Consider the following 15989-nt stretch of genomic DNA (forward strand, 5'->3'; position numbering starts at 1 on the left):
AATGGAATACCACTGATATTATCATGTTAATATAGTAATGGTATCATATTAAAATATTATTTTATGATATATTAGTAATAACTAGCATTTACTGAACTTTGGCTACTTACCAGGCACTATGCTAAGTACTCTTTACAAGAACAGTTGAATTGCATGTTCGTAAATTAGTAAGGTAGGTACTGTTTTACAGATTAGGAAATTTAGGCTTTGTAAGAGGCTGAGGCAGAATTTGAACCCAGGAACAGCTAGCACTTTTAAATCTCTACAGTATAATGATTTATTTTCATGAAAAAGATAGCCATGTAAATAACAGACTGATAAACTAGAAAATCCCCAAACACATCCAAGTATGTAGGAAACCTTGATATATGACTGCAGTGGCAACACAAATCTGAAGTGGGGAAAAGATCACTAGGGTAAACTACAAACAACTTGCATGTTCATTGATAGGATAAATTGCAATTTTATATATGTGTGTTTTGAGTATTTACACATTGATTAAGATACATGGCAAACAGAAGATGAAAAAAGCAGAAGCAATGACAGATTTTCTTTTCTTGGGCTCCAAAATCACTCTAGGTGGTGACTGCAGCCATGAAATTAAAAGATGCTTGCTCCTTGCAAGAAAAGCTATGACAAACCTAGACAGCATATTTAAAAAGCAAAGATATCACTTTGACGACAAAGTCTGCAAAGTCACAGCTATGCTTTCTCCAGTAGTCATGTATGGGTGTGACAGTTGGACCATAAAGAAGGCTGTGTGTTGTGTGTTAGTCGCTCACCTGTGCCCCACTCTTTGCGACCCCATGGACTGCAATCCACCAGCTTCCTCTGTCCATGAGATTTTCCAGGCAAGGATACTGGAGTGGGTTGCCATTTCCTTCTCCAGGGGATCTTCCCAACCCAGGGATTGAACCCTGGTCTCTTGCACTGCAGGCAAATTCTTTACCGACTGAGAAGGCTGAGTGCTGGAGAATTGATGCTTTCAAATAGTGGTGCTGGAGAAGACTCTTGAGAGTCCTCTGGACTGCAAGGAGATCAAATCTGTCAATCCTAAAGGAAATCAGTCCTGAATATTCATTGGAAGGACTGATGCTGAAGCTCCAATACCTTAGCCACCTGATTCAAAGAACTGTCTCACTGGAAAAAACCCTGATACTGAGAAAGATTGAGGGCAGGAGGAGAAGGGAGGCAATAGAGGGTAAGATGGTTGGATGACATCACTGACTCAATGGACATGAGTTTGAGCGAACTTCAGGAGACAGTGAAGAACAGGAAAGCCTGGTGTGCTGCAGTCCGTGGGGTCACAGAGTATTGGACAAACCCTGCACACACCTGAAACTGTATGCTTGAAAACTGCCAAGGCATTTATGAGCTCTGATTCCAATAATCCTCTTCTCTTTATTTCTTTGAAGCTTTTTGACTGTTTTGGCAAGTTTCTCATGCTGCCCAGCGCTCAGACTGTGTACAGTGTTCTTGCTGTCTCGCAGAAAGTCCATGCACACCTGGTACTTAATTTTCCACCTCTACAGATATGCTTCTTGAATCTAGTCCCAATCTCTCTTCCAAACTCATCCTGCATTTCCAAATGACTAAGTATTTCGAGTCAGGCATTCTGTCAGCATCTTAAAACCATCTATCCTTATGCAGTTCCCCACATCAATTCCTTTCCCTGCCCTTACAGTTCTCCTTATTGTTTAGTCAGTAAGTTGAGTCTGATTCTTTGTGACCCCATGGATTATAGTCTGCCAGTCTCCTCTGTCCATGGGATTCTGCAAGCAAGAATACTGGAGTGGGTTGCCATTTCTTCCTCCAGGGGATCTTTCCAACCCAGGGATTGAACCTGCGTCTTCTGTGTTGGCAGGCAGATTCTTCACTGCTGAGTCACAAGGAAGCCCTTACACTTACAGCAGATGTTTTATTATTTTCCCAGGTGCCCCAAATTCAAACTCTCTCCTGGCTCTCTTAACTCCCAAAGTTACCAGGTCCTTCAGACTCTTCTTTTGCAATGTCATTTGTATCTTTCCCTACCACTGACACCATCATAATTCAGGCTCACGACAGCTTGATTCAGGACTATGACCACTACCAAGCATTCCTGACTGGCTCCCTACACTAGTCCCTTCCGCTCTCTAATTATGAATGTGACCTCTAGAATAAAAGCACCAAAATTAGCTTTATTCCTGTCAATCCCCGATCAGCCCCATAAAATCCATCCTGCTGACCATGTCTTGTCCTGATCCTCTATGCCCTGACCACAGTGTGCTTTTCCCCATCCTTGTCTCCCACTATTCCTCGACGCTTCACTCTTATAAAAAGCATTTCCTTCTCAAATCTGCCTATCACTTCTCTACTTCTTTCGTATTTTTTTTTTTTCCCCACAGCAAATCCTACCTCCGCCACGAAGGCCCTCTGATCACTCGTACAGAGGTCTAGGGAGGGGAGCTAAACGAGACAATCTGAGGCGCTTTTTGGAAAAGAGAGGAACTGGAGTGGGCGGAACACTAGGTTTAGTGTCAATTCCACCCACGTTTATTAAGCAACTGTTATGAGAAAAAGGTACCGGAGGGGCGAAGGAAGCCTCCAAACTTCCAACCGCAGAGCCGGGATCTGACATATAGTGGGGGCACGCCGAAAGGCCACTGCTAACAGTGCCCACACGAAACACGCACATACTGGGATGCGGGTACAACTTTCCTAGTCCGCACTTGTTCGAGCAGGGACGTCGCCGCACGCACAACAAACACACACACGTTCTGCAGGCTGGCTCCGCCCGCTTCACCTCTTCTACTCCTACTGCACCTCCCCCAAGTTCTCAGTATCCCATTCTCTCTGCCGCTGCGCTCTCTCGGCGGCTCAACAGCACACACCCGCAGCTCTCACCTCCGGCACAGACTGCTCAGGACCCAGGAAGACGGCGCCTCTTCGGGTCGGGAGACCAGTGCGCCTGCGCAGAGAGTTCTGACGCCCGCGCTCCCAACCATAGTTTGGCCTTGGGGACTCCATTTCCCAGAAGTCTCAGCGGTGGGAGCGCTTTAATATGACGTTTAAAGATCTGCGCGAGCGTACCCTTCTGAGACGAGTTGGCGGCGCTGGACCGAATCCTACGTGCTAGTGCGGCAGCTTGGTCATGAAAAAGCAACCGGTCTTGGATGCTTGTGAGGCTTGTGTTCCCCCTGGAAGTACTGCTTATGTGTGATGTCACGTCCCTCTGGACCTCCGATGGGAGGGCCGTCCTAAGGAAATATGTCTCTCAGCCTTGGGACTCATCCCTACCGAGAAGGATTTCTAGTCTTCTGACCCTCCGAAGGGCCTTGTTTCTGCTTCAGGTTGTTTTTTAACTGTCGGTTATAAAGTTTGGGCAGGAGAGACGCAGACTTTGGGTCTGAGGATGGGGCTGCGCATGTGCACATTTTTCTGCTTAAGAGAGAACTCAAGATATACGTGTATTTAATTGGGCAGCAGTGTGGACTCCCTACATTTTGAGCATACAAGCCAGCCTTCCATGGTACTAATGGAAGGACCCTCGTTGGAGACATCTTAGGGATTCTCAACCGTAGCTGCATGCCAGAATCACCTGAAGAGCTTTAACTTATTGATGCCTGGGCCTCCTTCTGAAGAGTGAGAGTTTGAAAAGATCTGCAAGTGATCCTCAGTTCAGATCAGTTGCCCAGTCAAGTCCGACTCTTTGCGACCCCATGGACTGCAGCACACCAGGCTTCCCTGTCCATCATCAACTCCTAGAGTTTACTCAGACTCATGTCCATCCAGTCGGTGATACCATCCAACCATCTCATCCTCTCTCATCCCCTCCTCCTCCTGCTTTCAATCTTTCCCAGCATCAGGGTCTTTTCCAATGAATCAGTTCTTTGCATCAGATGGCCAAAGTTGGAAGTTCAGTTTCAGCATCAGTCCTTCCTGAATGAATATTCAGGACTGATTTCCTTTAAGATTGACTGGTTGGATTTCCTTGCTGTCCAAGGTACTCTCAAGAGTCTTCTCCAACACCGCAGTTCAAAAGGATCAATTCTTCAGCGCTCAGTTTTCTTTATAGTCCAACTGTCACATCCATACATGATTACTGGAAAAACCATAGCTTTAAGTAGACAGACCTTTGTTGGTAAAGCAATGTCTCTGCTTTTTAATATGCTGCCTAGGTTGGTCATAACTTTTCTTCCAAGGACTAAGCGTCTTTTAATTTCATGACTGAAGTCACCATCTGCAGTGATTTTGGAGCCCCCCCCCCCTCCAAATAGAGTCTTTCAGTGTTTCCATTGTTTCCCCATCTATTTGCCATGAAGTGATGGGACCAGATGCCATGATCTTAGTTTTCTGAATGTTAATTTTTAAGCCAAATTTTTCACTCTCCTCTTTCACTTTCATCAAGAGACTCTTTAGTTCTTTGTTTTCTGCCATAAGGGTGGTATCATCTGCATATCTGAGGTTATTGATATTTCTCCTGGCAATCTTGATTCCAGCTTGTGCTTCATCCAGCTCAGCATTTCTCATGATCTAATCTGTGTATAAGTTAAATAAGCAGGGTGACAATATACAGCCTTGATGTACTCCTTTCCCAATTTGGAACCAGTCTGTTGTTCCATGTTCAGTTCTAACTGTTGCTTCTTGACCTGCATACAAATTTCTCTGTATGCAAGTGATCCTAATGTGCAGCCAAAGCTAAGACCACTGATCTATAGCTCCAGGGAAGACTTGAATTATACCCCCAAAAAATGTGATAAAGTCTACAGTCAGGAACAAGTCTACAGTTAAACTAAAAAAACCCCTAAATTGCCTACAATAGTCAAGGCATTGGTACAAATAAAACACAGTTACTGCCCCCAAAGGAACTCATGGTCCAATGGACAAATCAGAATTTGGAATTATTACAACACAAAGCAGTGTGTGCTACAATTATGTCATGTCCAAGACACTATGGGAGTAGAATGGAAGAAGCAATAAATTATGGCTGAGAAAGTTGGGAAAAGGCTTCCTCTAATTGGTACACTTGATGATTAATTACCGTAACATTATTTCAGTTCAGTTCAGTTGCTCAGTCGTGTCCAACTCTTTGCGACCCCATGAATCACAGCACGCCAGGCCTCCTTGTTCATCACCAACTCCCGGAGTCTACCCAAACCCATGTCCATTGAGTCAGTGATGCCATCCAACCATCTCATCCTCTCTAGTTCCCTTCTCCTCCTGCCCTCAATCATTCCCAGCATCAGGGTCTTTTCAAATGAGTCAGCCCTTCGCATCAGGTGCCAGAGTATTGGAGTTTCAGCTTCAACATCAGTCCTTCCAATGAACACCCAGGACTGATCTCCTTTAGGATGGACTGGTTGGATCTCCTTGCAGTCCAAGGGACTCTCAAGAGTCTTCTCCAACACCACAATTCAAAAGCATCAATTCTTTGGTGCTCAGCTTTCTTTACAGTCCAACTCTCACATCCATAGATGACCACTGGAAAAACCATAGCCTTGACTAGACAGACCTTTGTTGACAAAGAAATGTCTCTGCTTTTGAATATGCTATTTAAATTGGTCATATCTTTCCTTCCAAGGAGTAAGTGTCTTTTAATTTCATGGCTGCAATCACAGTCTGCAGTGATTTTGGAGCCCAGAAAAATAAAGTCAGCCACTGTTTCCACTGTTTCCCCATCTATTTCCCATGAAGTGATGGGACCAGATGCCATGATGTTAGTTTTCTGAATGTCGAGCTTTAAGCGAACATTTTCACTCTCCTCTTTCACTTTCATCAAGAGGCTCTTTACTTCTTCTTCACTTTCTGCCATAAGGATGGTGTCATCTGCATATCTGAGGTTATTGATATTTCTCCTGGCAATCTTGATTCCAGCTTGTGTTTCTTCCAGCCCAGCGTTTCTCATGATGTACTCTGCATATAGTTAAATAAGCAGAGTAACAATATACAGCCTTGATGTACTCCTTTTCACATTTGGAACCAGTCTGTTGTTCCATGTCCAGTTCTAACTGTTGCTTCGTGACCTGCATACAGGTTTCTCAAGAAGCAGGTCAAGTGGTCTGGTATTCCCATCTCTTTCAGAATTTTCCACAGTTTATTGTGATCCACACAGTCAAAGGCTTTGGCATAGTCAATAAAGCAGAAATAGATGTTTTTCTGAAACTCTCTTGGTTTTTCCATGATCCAGCGGATGTTGGCAATTTGATCTCTGGTTCCTCTGCCTTTTCTAAAACCAGCTTGAACATCTGGAAGTTCATGGTTCATGTATTGCTGAAGCCTGGCTTGGAGAATTTTGAGCATTACTTTACCAGTGTGTGAGATGAGTGCAATTGTGTGGTAGTTTGAGCATTCTTTTGCATTGCCTTTCTTTGGGATTGGAATGAAAACTGACCTTTTCCAGTCCTGTGGCCACTGCTGAGTTTTCCAAAGTAATTACCTTTTTACTTTTCTTTAAGAAAAAAAGCAACTTAGGCAGAGAGTATAGGACCAGCAAAGATATAGGCTAGAGGATAAAAGTACAAAGAATCTGAAGCAGTTTAATTTCTGGTTATGTCAGCCACCAATGAGATGACACTCTTCTCATGTGTTCATACCCTCACCTTTTTTGGTTCCAGAGCACAGAAGAGAACAGAAACTCCTGTGCCAGCCATGGTTCCCAGGCAGCGCTGCCCCTCTTTCCTCACTCTGGCTCCGGAGTAGGAGGGCTTACTTGCTGGACACTTGCTGAACCATCTTGGCCATCTGTGTCACCAGAAGTGCTGGCAGAAAGGTGAAACATTAAAAGAGCAAGAAAGGAGAAAAGGCCTTTTGCCCTGATAGGTTATTTGTCCCAACTGTAAGATATAGTTAGAGACGAGGCAATGAAGAAGGAAGACGACCTCAACGGAGACAGGTTACCTTTATTCAGGCAAGGAGGGGCCACAGTCGGTCAAACGACCAAGCTGAGCGCGTGCAGGATCAGGGAAGCTTCATATTTAAGGGGAAGTTTTGCAGAAGCGATACGGGAAGATTTAGTCAGGCGAATGAACAGGGGTGGAGGGTCCCGGCCGGGGGTGGAGGGTCCCAGGATAACGCAATCTGCCCGGAGTATGGGGTGGAACTTAAAGTTCAGTTTTATCATCCTGGAAGTCAGGTGGTTCAGCAAGGGCCCTTGAGGTCTTTATCTTCTTTTCAAAGGCCCGAGGCCTTTGAGGTCTTTATCTTCTTTCTAAGCCGAAAGACTCCTTCACCAACCTCTCAGTCCTCAAGTCTCCTCTCTGGTCGAAGTGCCCCCGGAGAAACATCGTTTTAATATCCAGATCATGTCTCTATTTCTTTTAGGTCCGAAATGATCCTCGCTTCTAGAGGAGGAAGATGTCCAAAGTTCTGTCTTTGGGTTCATCCTTCGCTGAACCTAAACTTGGGGGGAGGCGGGCGGGGAGCAGTGGGAGAAAGACGGAGAGGTAGGGAACAGCCTGTCAGGATCTCCTGGACATTTTATAAGAAATTCACATTTCTGGAGACCCTCCTAGAAATTCTTATTTGGCAGGCTCGGTGTTTAGGCCAGGATTTTTTTTTTTTTTTTTTAACTCCAGTGGCTTCTGTTGAACTGCCCCAAACCCGGCTGCTGGGCCCAGTTACTAAAGGCACTTCCAATAAGGGGATTGCTTCCGGTTCCTAGCCCGTAGCGGGAAGTGGGGGGGGGCGGGGTGAAAAGGAGTTAGGGGCAGAGTGAAACCTCTGTCCAGGTAGCTGGTGCGCACTTGCCCAGCCTGCAATTTGCCGGAGCAGAGCACCCAAGGTTCCCAAGCTGCCAGTGCGCAGGCGCCGCTCGTTCGACCTCCCCCCGCAGACCCGCCCCCGACGCTTGTTCTGGGGACCCCGGCTTGGTGGCCTTCCTCTCGCGCAGGCTCAGGACGGGTCTCGGGAGGCGGGGCTGGAATCCGGGTATTGCTTGGATCTTTGTGGATTCAGCTACTCCTGGTGCGCAGGCCAGCCATGGGCATTGCGCCCTGAGCCGGTGACAGAGTGCGAAGTGTTCCTCCGTCTGCCCGCCCGCGAGGGGCTGAGGAGGCCTGGAATTGGGCGCAGAGTTGCAGGGCCCATCGGTTCCCTGTGAGCTCTGCAGAAGCAATTCTGGAGGAGCGCGGGGCACCGAGATCTAGGGTATGGCTGTGGCCATTTCCTAGTGGTCTCCGTGGGAGCTGGGTCCCAGAGTCCGGTCTCCAGAAGGAAGGCGGCGGCCGGGCTTCTGAGGCGTCTGGGAGTCCGAGAGGGGAAAGAGCATCTCCCCCCCGCAGCCACAGCCGCAGCCGCACTGCGCTCAGCTGGGACGCCAGTCTGGGTTTGACAGCCCAGCTCTGGGTCCTGCGGGTCGGCTGGGCGTCCCTGCGCGAAGTGGGGAAGCCCGGTGTCATCCGGCTCGCTCCCCGCTCCCTGAGCCCCGGGAGGATCGCAGGGCCGCCGCAGAATGACAGAGATTTGGGCCTAGTGAAAGGACCAGCCCCAGCTATGGACTCCAGAGTTTCAGGTTTGGCTCTCGAGGGTGCCGCGGGCCGGAACCCTTCTGGGGAGTCAGTCTGGGTCCAGGAGGAGAAGGAGGACCATAGGATGGGGGCAGGGAGTCCCACTGGCGGGGCAGAGTCTGTCCTTGGGATTTCCCAGGCAAGAATATTGGAGTGCGTTGCCATTTCCTTCTCCGGACCCAGGGGTTGAACCCGAGTCTCCTGCATTGGCAGGCGGATTCTTTAGCACTGAGCCACCTGGGAAGCCCTGGCCTTATAATAAAGGGGCTCTTAAAATATGCTTCAGAGACCTGATGATGCTTTAGAACACCCAGGAAAGTGTCTCAGGATGACCTGGCCTCTGCACTACTTCCCAAGGAGAGGTGTGACTTCCGCAAAGTCCCATATCTTTATGTGGTCTTGTCCTAGGCCTTATTTTGTCTTGTTAACCTGTCTTATACCCTCAGGTGACATTTAAAGTTCCTTGAAGTACTTCTCCATGTTTATATTTTCAAAAGGCCTAATATAGGACCTGCATATTGGAGATCCAGTGACCACAAAAGAGTGGCCAGACTGGTCACTCTCCAGCTACCTACAGCTTGTTGTGGCCTATGGACAAGGGGGGGCCTCATGCAGCAGTGTGCACAGGCAGCCTGTAGCCTGTCCCTCAGCTCCCATAGGTCCAGCCTTATCCCCAGAAACCACGGGGGCGACACACTGACTGGGGGAGTCTGGGAGCTGTAAATCTCATGAGGGTTAGCCTTATTACCTTCCTTTTACCTTCCTAGTTCTCCCTTCTCAGGACCCTGCTCTTCCTCCAGAGAGATGCCTAGGAGAAAAGGGAACAGCCAGTTTATTCCTGAAAGCCAGACCACAGGTGAGTTGGGGTTCTCTTTAAGTTTTTCTCAAATGTCTGAACTGTGGAGAGTTTTGCCTCCTTTTCTCTGGAGCCAAAGGGAACTGGACCCAATTCCTGCTCTGCAGGAGGCAGAGCCCATCAAGGCTTTTGCTGGTCTCCTTGCCCCAGGGCTCTCTGCTGAGTGAGACTGGGCCCCTGTGTACCTGTTATCTTCCTGGATTAGTGTGGTGACACACTGAGGACCCTGGCCTTGGGATTGAGGGGGGGAGGGGTCTTTTATGTGTCCTGGTTTTGCTGTCTGAGTATAGCTCCCAGTCCAGTGTTCTCCTTGGCTCTTGGCTCTGCCCTCCAGAAGTTTCTTCCTTTTGCAGTATCTTCCTTGGTTGCATATGAAGATGATACTGAACTTTTTTTGAGGGCTAAGCAGCTTTTTTATCCTAAGTAGTTTGATGGCCCAAGGATTGTTTCAAGTCTTGCACCTTCAGTGTGACTCTCAAAAACCTGACCAGCTTTTTGTGCATTTGCTTCCATTAGCTCCGTATATCAGCAGCTTTTCCCACAGTTGTTATTGAAATATGCCCCTCTCTTTAGACTTAATTGTGGAGCTTCTGGGGTTTCCTTGGCAAAACCTTACTTTTAGTCACTCTGAGCAATTTGGTCCCACTGAGAGGATTTACTGGGAGCCATAACTGAACTGAAACAAAAGGTCTGACAATCACACTCATGACTTAGTCCTTGCCATTAGGCTGGGTTTTAATCATCTTTTGTCATGCAAAAGCTATATCTATTTTGTCTTCGACCAGTTGGAAATGAGTATTCATTAAGTCTCCAACCTTGCAAGTCCTGGAATTTCTGGGACACTTTCTTCTTCTTTTAAAATATTTTAAAATATATATATATATTATTTTTTGCTAGGCCATGTGGCATGTGGGATCTTAGTTCCCCAACCAGGGATTGAACCCACTTCCCCTGAATTGGAAGCCCGGAGTCTCAACCACTGGGCAGCCAGGGAAGCCCCTCTGGACACTTTCTTTGCCTTACATTTTAATTTTGCAAATCAGCAAACTCTTAGTCTAATTCTTTTGTGCGTGTCATACTTTTGCCACATGTAGCCAGTGACAACCAGCTCATACCACTGATGTTATGTCTCCCTCCTTGTCTCATCACATCACCTGCTCATGCTTGCATTGTTCCTCTTTCAAGTTATTGCATCAAGTTTTACCACACAGTTCACCACCAAACTATATGGGTTGCCGTCTTGCCAGTGTTTTCTACTGCCTGGCCCTGAAGCCACTATTACGTATTTTAGGCTTTTTTATTATGGCAGAACACCTGGAGTACCAGCTTTATAAATGAGTCAGTTGAGGCTAGTTATACTGTGATAACACAGCGAATCCTGAGACGCTTACACCAACAATGGTTTATTTCTTGTCCACGTTACATGCAAGCTATGGTTTTGCCCCACATCTTCACTCTGGGATCATTTGCCATTCTCAGCGCAGCAGTTGTAGAAGCTGACTGTGAAAGCTTTTGCTCATAAGTAGCTCATGTCACTTGCTTCACATTCCAAATGTGAAAGTGAATGACTTGACTACACCTGAGTCAGTGGGGTAGGAAAATCAATTCTGTAGGGAGGGCCAATGAATATTTTGCACAAATAGTACAGTCTATCATTTGGGTCACTAAGGTAGTGAGTTTTCCACATTTGATTATTTTGGACTGCCTTTAATATAAAATTGTTAGTTTGGCTTATTCTGGGGAATCAGTATCTAAATGGGATTTGACTTTTAAACATTTTGAGGGGAAAGTAAAAGGAGTTTATATTACCTTCACTTATTTGCTTTTTAGTTCATAATTTATAGCTTATTGTACAATGTAAGTCAATTGAGAGTATTTTCGTTATAGAGGCTGACAGGATAGTTCTGGCTCGGACCCACAGAATGGTTGTACCTTGTGAGGCCCTGAGATCTGGGGTTCTCACTCTCAACTTTGCACATTTAGAAACTGAAAAATGATTAGGCTTTTTGGGGAGATGATTTATATTAATCAGACTCACAAAAGACTTACTAATTCACTGTAAGTCCATTTTACATACTTTCACTGAACTGTATGCTGGCAGCTGTTATGGGATAAGTTATTCTAAGCCCCAAATGATTTTATTTGGCCTTAGTAAGAATTATCATCGAAATCCTAGGCCACAAGTTTCAAAAATACTTAATTAGAAGACTGTTGACACTATAATACACTCAGAATGCAGAGTTTGTTTTTTTTATTTTAATCAGTTTGTTATTTTTATTGATTCTATTTAAATGTCACTAAATTGTGAGACATTCTGAAAACTGAGGAAATGGGTTGTATTTATTTCTCTCACATAAGTGGGGTGTCCCTAAAGGTTTGATTCTCCTGAGGCCCTGATTATATTTCTAAGCAGTTGGATGTTGAGATCTGTGGGCATTGCGTGGGATACTGAGTAGTAAGGATGACACAGTCCCTGGAGCAGCTTAAAATATTTTTCAGGTGATAAAACCTGGCATTGTGATAGCCAGGAACTCTTGGCCTTTTTGTACACCCTAAGGTTCTATTCAGACACCCGTCTCCTCTCCTCCCAGGGCCATGAGTGTACTCTCTGAGGGTGCAAGATTGTCTTCTGTGTTTCAGGGCCTGATGACATTTGAGGATGTGGCTGTGGAATTCACCTGGTGGGAGTGGGGGCAGTTGGACCCTACTCAGAAGGACCTGTACCGGGAGGTGATGCTGGAGAATTTCAAGAACCTGGCCTCCCTGGGTGAGCTCAGCTCCTCCAAAGCCCAGAGCCTGCCCATCAGGCCATCTTTAGTTCCTTGGTGTTTAAAAGCTAGGGGTGTCTGGGCCTGTTGGCTGGCTTTTGCCCTGAAATTCCAGAATTAGACATTTATTTTCTCTTGGGGCCCAGGAGATTCAGTATTTCTTCTCCTCGTAGGAAAGTCCCGCTGTATGCGAGATCAGAGTAAGAAGCTTTATGACTTCACCATGCTTAGTTGCAGGCTGTCCACAAGCGTTGGCCTCTTACATACCCATACCATGATCTTTTTCCTTCTCTACCACCAGGGTTTCCAGTGTCCAAACCATATATGATCTGCCAGTTGGAGGAAGGGGAAGAGCCCTGTATTTTAGAAAGAGCAATCTCAACAGGTGTCCACTCAGGTGAGAGTCAGGCTAAAACAAGAGTACACATCATAAGGGCCAACTGTGACTGGAAAGTTCCTTTAAACCGTTGGTCAGGGGCCTCTTCTTTGAGAAGGTGTGGTCACTTGCCAGGAGCCCTTTTCTTTGAAAAGGTGAAGTTGCTTGCCAAGAGCCCTCCACTCCAGTATTCTGAATACCTGTAGGCTTCTATAATGTTTTCTGGTATGAAAAGATGTCCATTTTCTTCTCTAGTGTTTATCTTTCCTTTGTTTCTTGTGAGTAATGTGGATAAGAAATAAACATCTGCCCAACTCTGACCACCCTTCAGGGTTCTTGGGACTATGCGTCATCAGTAGATGTCACACCATCAGTGTTAGATGGAGTCTAAGGACCAACAGTTGTTAAGCCCTGTATCAGCAAGGATAACAAAGAGTTAGCAGCAGATCAAACAGAACGGTTAAGTAGCCCAGAAACTAGAGGGCTACCAGCAAGGACATCCTGACAGATGACGTCAGGAAGATCAAGGTGAAGACACTTCAGGCTTTATTAAGTTGAACTACAACAGAGGTGGTTCTAAGAACGAAGACCACGTCTTACCGGCTCTTGATGGCATCTCTTTGAATTCCTAGGTGACTTGAGTCCTCGGGGTGGTAGGCTCCACCCCTTGGGACAAAATTCCGGACACAAAGCTCTCCTGCCTCCATGTGCAACCCAAGCATACTGCAGGAGATGACAGTCTGTGTCCGTGTCCATCTTTGAAACAGAATCAGCCTCAGGCCAGAGCTGAAGCTCCCCAAAGCAGGGCTCAAATCCTGAGAGCGCAGTCTGGGCCTCAAGACTTCAGAAGAGGACAGACAGAGAAGATGCTGATCTCTGTATTGGTACTCTCTTGATCGTGTTTCCTTCCAGAATGAGGGCAAGGGTCTGGCATCTGGATCTAGTCTCATCATCAGTATCTGTCTGTTTACAGTGTTCTACAAATATAGTGTGTTTCAGAATCTCTAGGGGAGCTTGTTAAACATTCAGATCCTCAGGATCCCCACAAGACCTACTGGCTTAAAATCTGGCCTGTGGGAGCCCTGCTTAAGCATTGCCAGTCATTTCTCTGTTCAGAAGGGTCACTATTATTGCATTAGCTTTCTATTGTTGCTGAAACAAATTGTCACAAACTTAGCGGCTTTAATCAACACAAGTTTATTATCTCATAGTTCACAACTCAGAATCAAGTATGAGTCTCACACTGTGAAAATCAAGGTATCAGCATGGCTGAGTTCCTTTCTGGAGTGTCTAGGGGACAGTCTGTTTCCTGTTCATCTGTGTTGTTGGCAGAACCAATTCCTTACAGTGGTCAGACTGAGTTTCTCATTTTCTTGCTGGCTATAAGCTGAGGAGCATTCCCAGCTTCTAAAGACTACTACATTCCTTGGCCTGTGGGTCCCTTCCTCCACCTTCAGAGCCAGAAGTGATGGGTCGAGTCTTTCTCACACCACATCTCTCTGACTCAGCCAGGAACTGTCTCTGGTTTTGAGAACTCATGTGATTAGACTGGGCCCACCTGAATGACTCATGATAATCTCCTGGCCTCAGGATCTGTGCCTTTAATCACATCTGCAAAGTCTCTTCTGCCATTTAAAGTAACATGTTTATATGTTCCTGGGATTTGAATACATAAATATGTTCAGATGGACTTGGACATCTTTGGGGGATAATTATTCTGCTATCACAGTTCCATGCAGTAATAGATGTTTAATGTATACAGTATGTATATTATACTATTATATAATACACAATAATGTGTGGTGTGGACTGAGGTGTTGAGGGAAGATTTTGTAGAGGGCATCTTCCTACCCTCCTCTCATCTTTACAGTCTTTGGATTTACCTTGTGTTACTGTTGTTCAGTAGCTAAGTCATGTCCGACTGCAACTCCATGGACTATAGCCCTCAAGGCTCCTTTCTGTCCATGGACTTTCCCAGGCAAGAATATTGGAGTGGGTTGCCATTTCCTTCCCAGAGGACCTTCCTGACCCAGGGATTGAACCTGCATCTCTTCACTGCAGGCTGATTCTTTACCACTGAGACACCAGGGAAGCCCTTACCTTGTGTACTGGAGTCCCAACACTGTTCTCTCAAGTTTTTCTAATCTCCAGTTACCTGCTTATCTTATTCTTGGCACTTCCAAAATGTTCTTCAGACATACACCATTCTTGGAAGAGACTGTACCCTCTTTTAGGTATTATTTTAAAGGTTAATTATCTTACGTCTATCATAGGACTTTACTTCCTCTTGGCACATAGAACAGGTAATACCAGCCTGTCTTTTTTGTTTTTTTTCCAGATTGGGAGAGGAGGCCTCAAGCCAAGGAACCTATGCGAAGTCAGGGACTTTCCAAAGAAGAATTATTTCAGAGAGCATCAGTGGAGAAACACATTAGCGATGAACTCAGGACCTCCAGACTGAAAGCAACCTGTGGTTGGGATGACCAGGTAGAGATGCATCCCAAAAAACAGGAGAGACATGTGAAAGAAACGTCACTCACTCAAAAATCTCCTCCCACCCTTAAGAGAGGTCATAAATGGAGTGAATTTGGGACCAGTTCAGGTTTAAGATCAGTCCCTATTAACCAACACCATGTTCCCACAAGAGAAGGATACTATAATTGTGATACAGAATTCAGACAGACTTCAGGGAGAAGTAACTCTCGGAGAACCCAACCAGGGAAGAAATCTTGCAAATGCAGTGAATGTGGGAAGGTGTTCCATTTCCAGTCAGAACTTCAGCGCCATCAGAGATGTCACACTGGAGAAAAGCCCTATGAGTGCAATGAATGTGGAAGAGCCTTTGGTCATACTTCATCCCTTATTAAACATCAGAGAACTCACACTGGAGAGAAGCCCTATGAATGCAGCGAATGCGGAAGAGCCTTCAGCCAGAGTTCCTCTCTCGTTGTACACTACAGATTTCATACAGGAGAGAAACCCTACAAATGGAACAGGTGTGGGAGAGCCTTCAGCCAGAGTTCCTCTCTCACTCAGCATTATAGACACCATACTGGAGAGAAACCCTACAAATGTAATGAGTGTGGGAGAGCCTTTGCTCACACTGCCTCCCTTATTAAACATCAGAAAAGTCATGCTGGGAAAAAAACCCTATGAATTCAGCCAATGCACGAAGGCTTTCAGCTGGAAAACACACACCACTAAACCTCAGAGGATGTACTGAATTATATATTAGAAAGCGATCCTAGGAGTGCAATGGATGTGGGAAGACTTTTGGTCAGAAGACACAGGACACATTTTGTTCAACATCAGACAGGACACACCAAACCGAAGCTCTATTAAGAGTGGGTGGGCTTTCATCATACCTCCTCCCTTACCAAACACGAGAGAATTCAAACCAGTAAGAAACTATGTGAATATCATGGATTTGGAAAGGCTTTAGTTAGTGGGTCACACATTCAACATCAGATAATTTATTATTTTTAAGATTTTTTTTATATGAACTA

General features: G+C 45.8%; 1 protein-coding gene across 1 annotated transcript; it reads left to right on the top strand.

Moving 5' to 3' along the window:
• Positions 1-8469: 8469 nt before the first annotated feature.
• ZNF514 (zinc finger protein 514) lies at positions 8470-15639 on the top strand. Its single transcript, XM_068986881.1, has 5 exons — positions 8470-8488; positions 9251-9339; positions 11980-12106; positions 12409-12504; positions 14822-15639. The coding sequence occupies exons 1-5, from the start codon at positions 8470-8472 to the stop codon at positions 15637-15639; spliced, it is 1149 nt and encodes a 382-aa protein (XP_068842982.1).
• The last annotated feature ends 350 nt before the right edge of the window (positions 15640-15989 follow it).

This window comes from Capricornis sumatraensis, chromosome 1 (assembly GCF_032405125.1).
Source record: "Capricornis sumatraensis isolate serow.1 chromosome 1, serow.2, whole genome shotgun sequence".
Classification (NCBI taxonomy): Eukaryota; Metazoa; Chordata; class Mammalia; order Artiodactyla; family Bovidae; genus Capricornis; species Capricornis sumatraensis.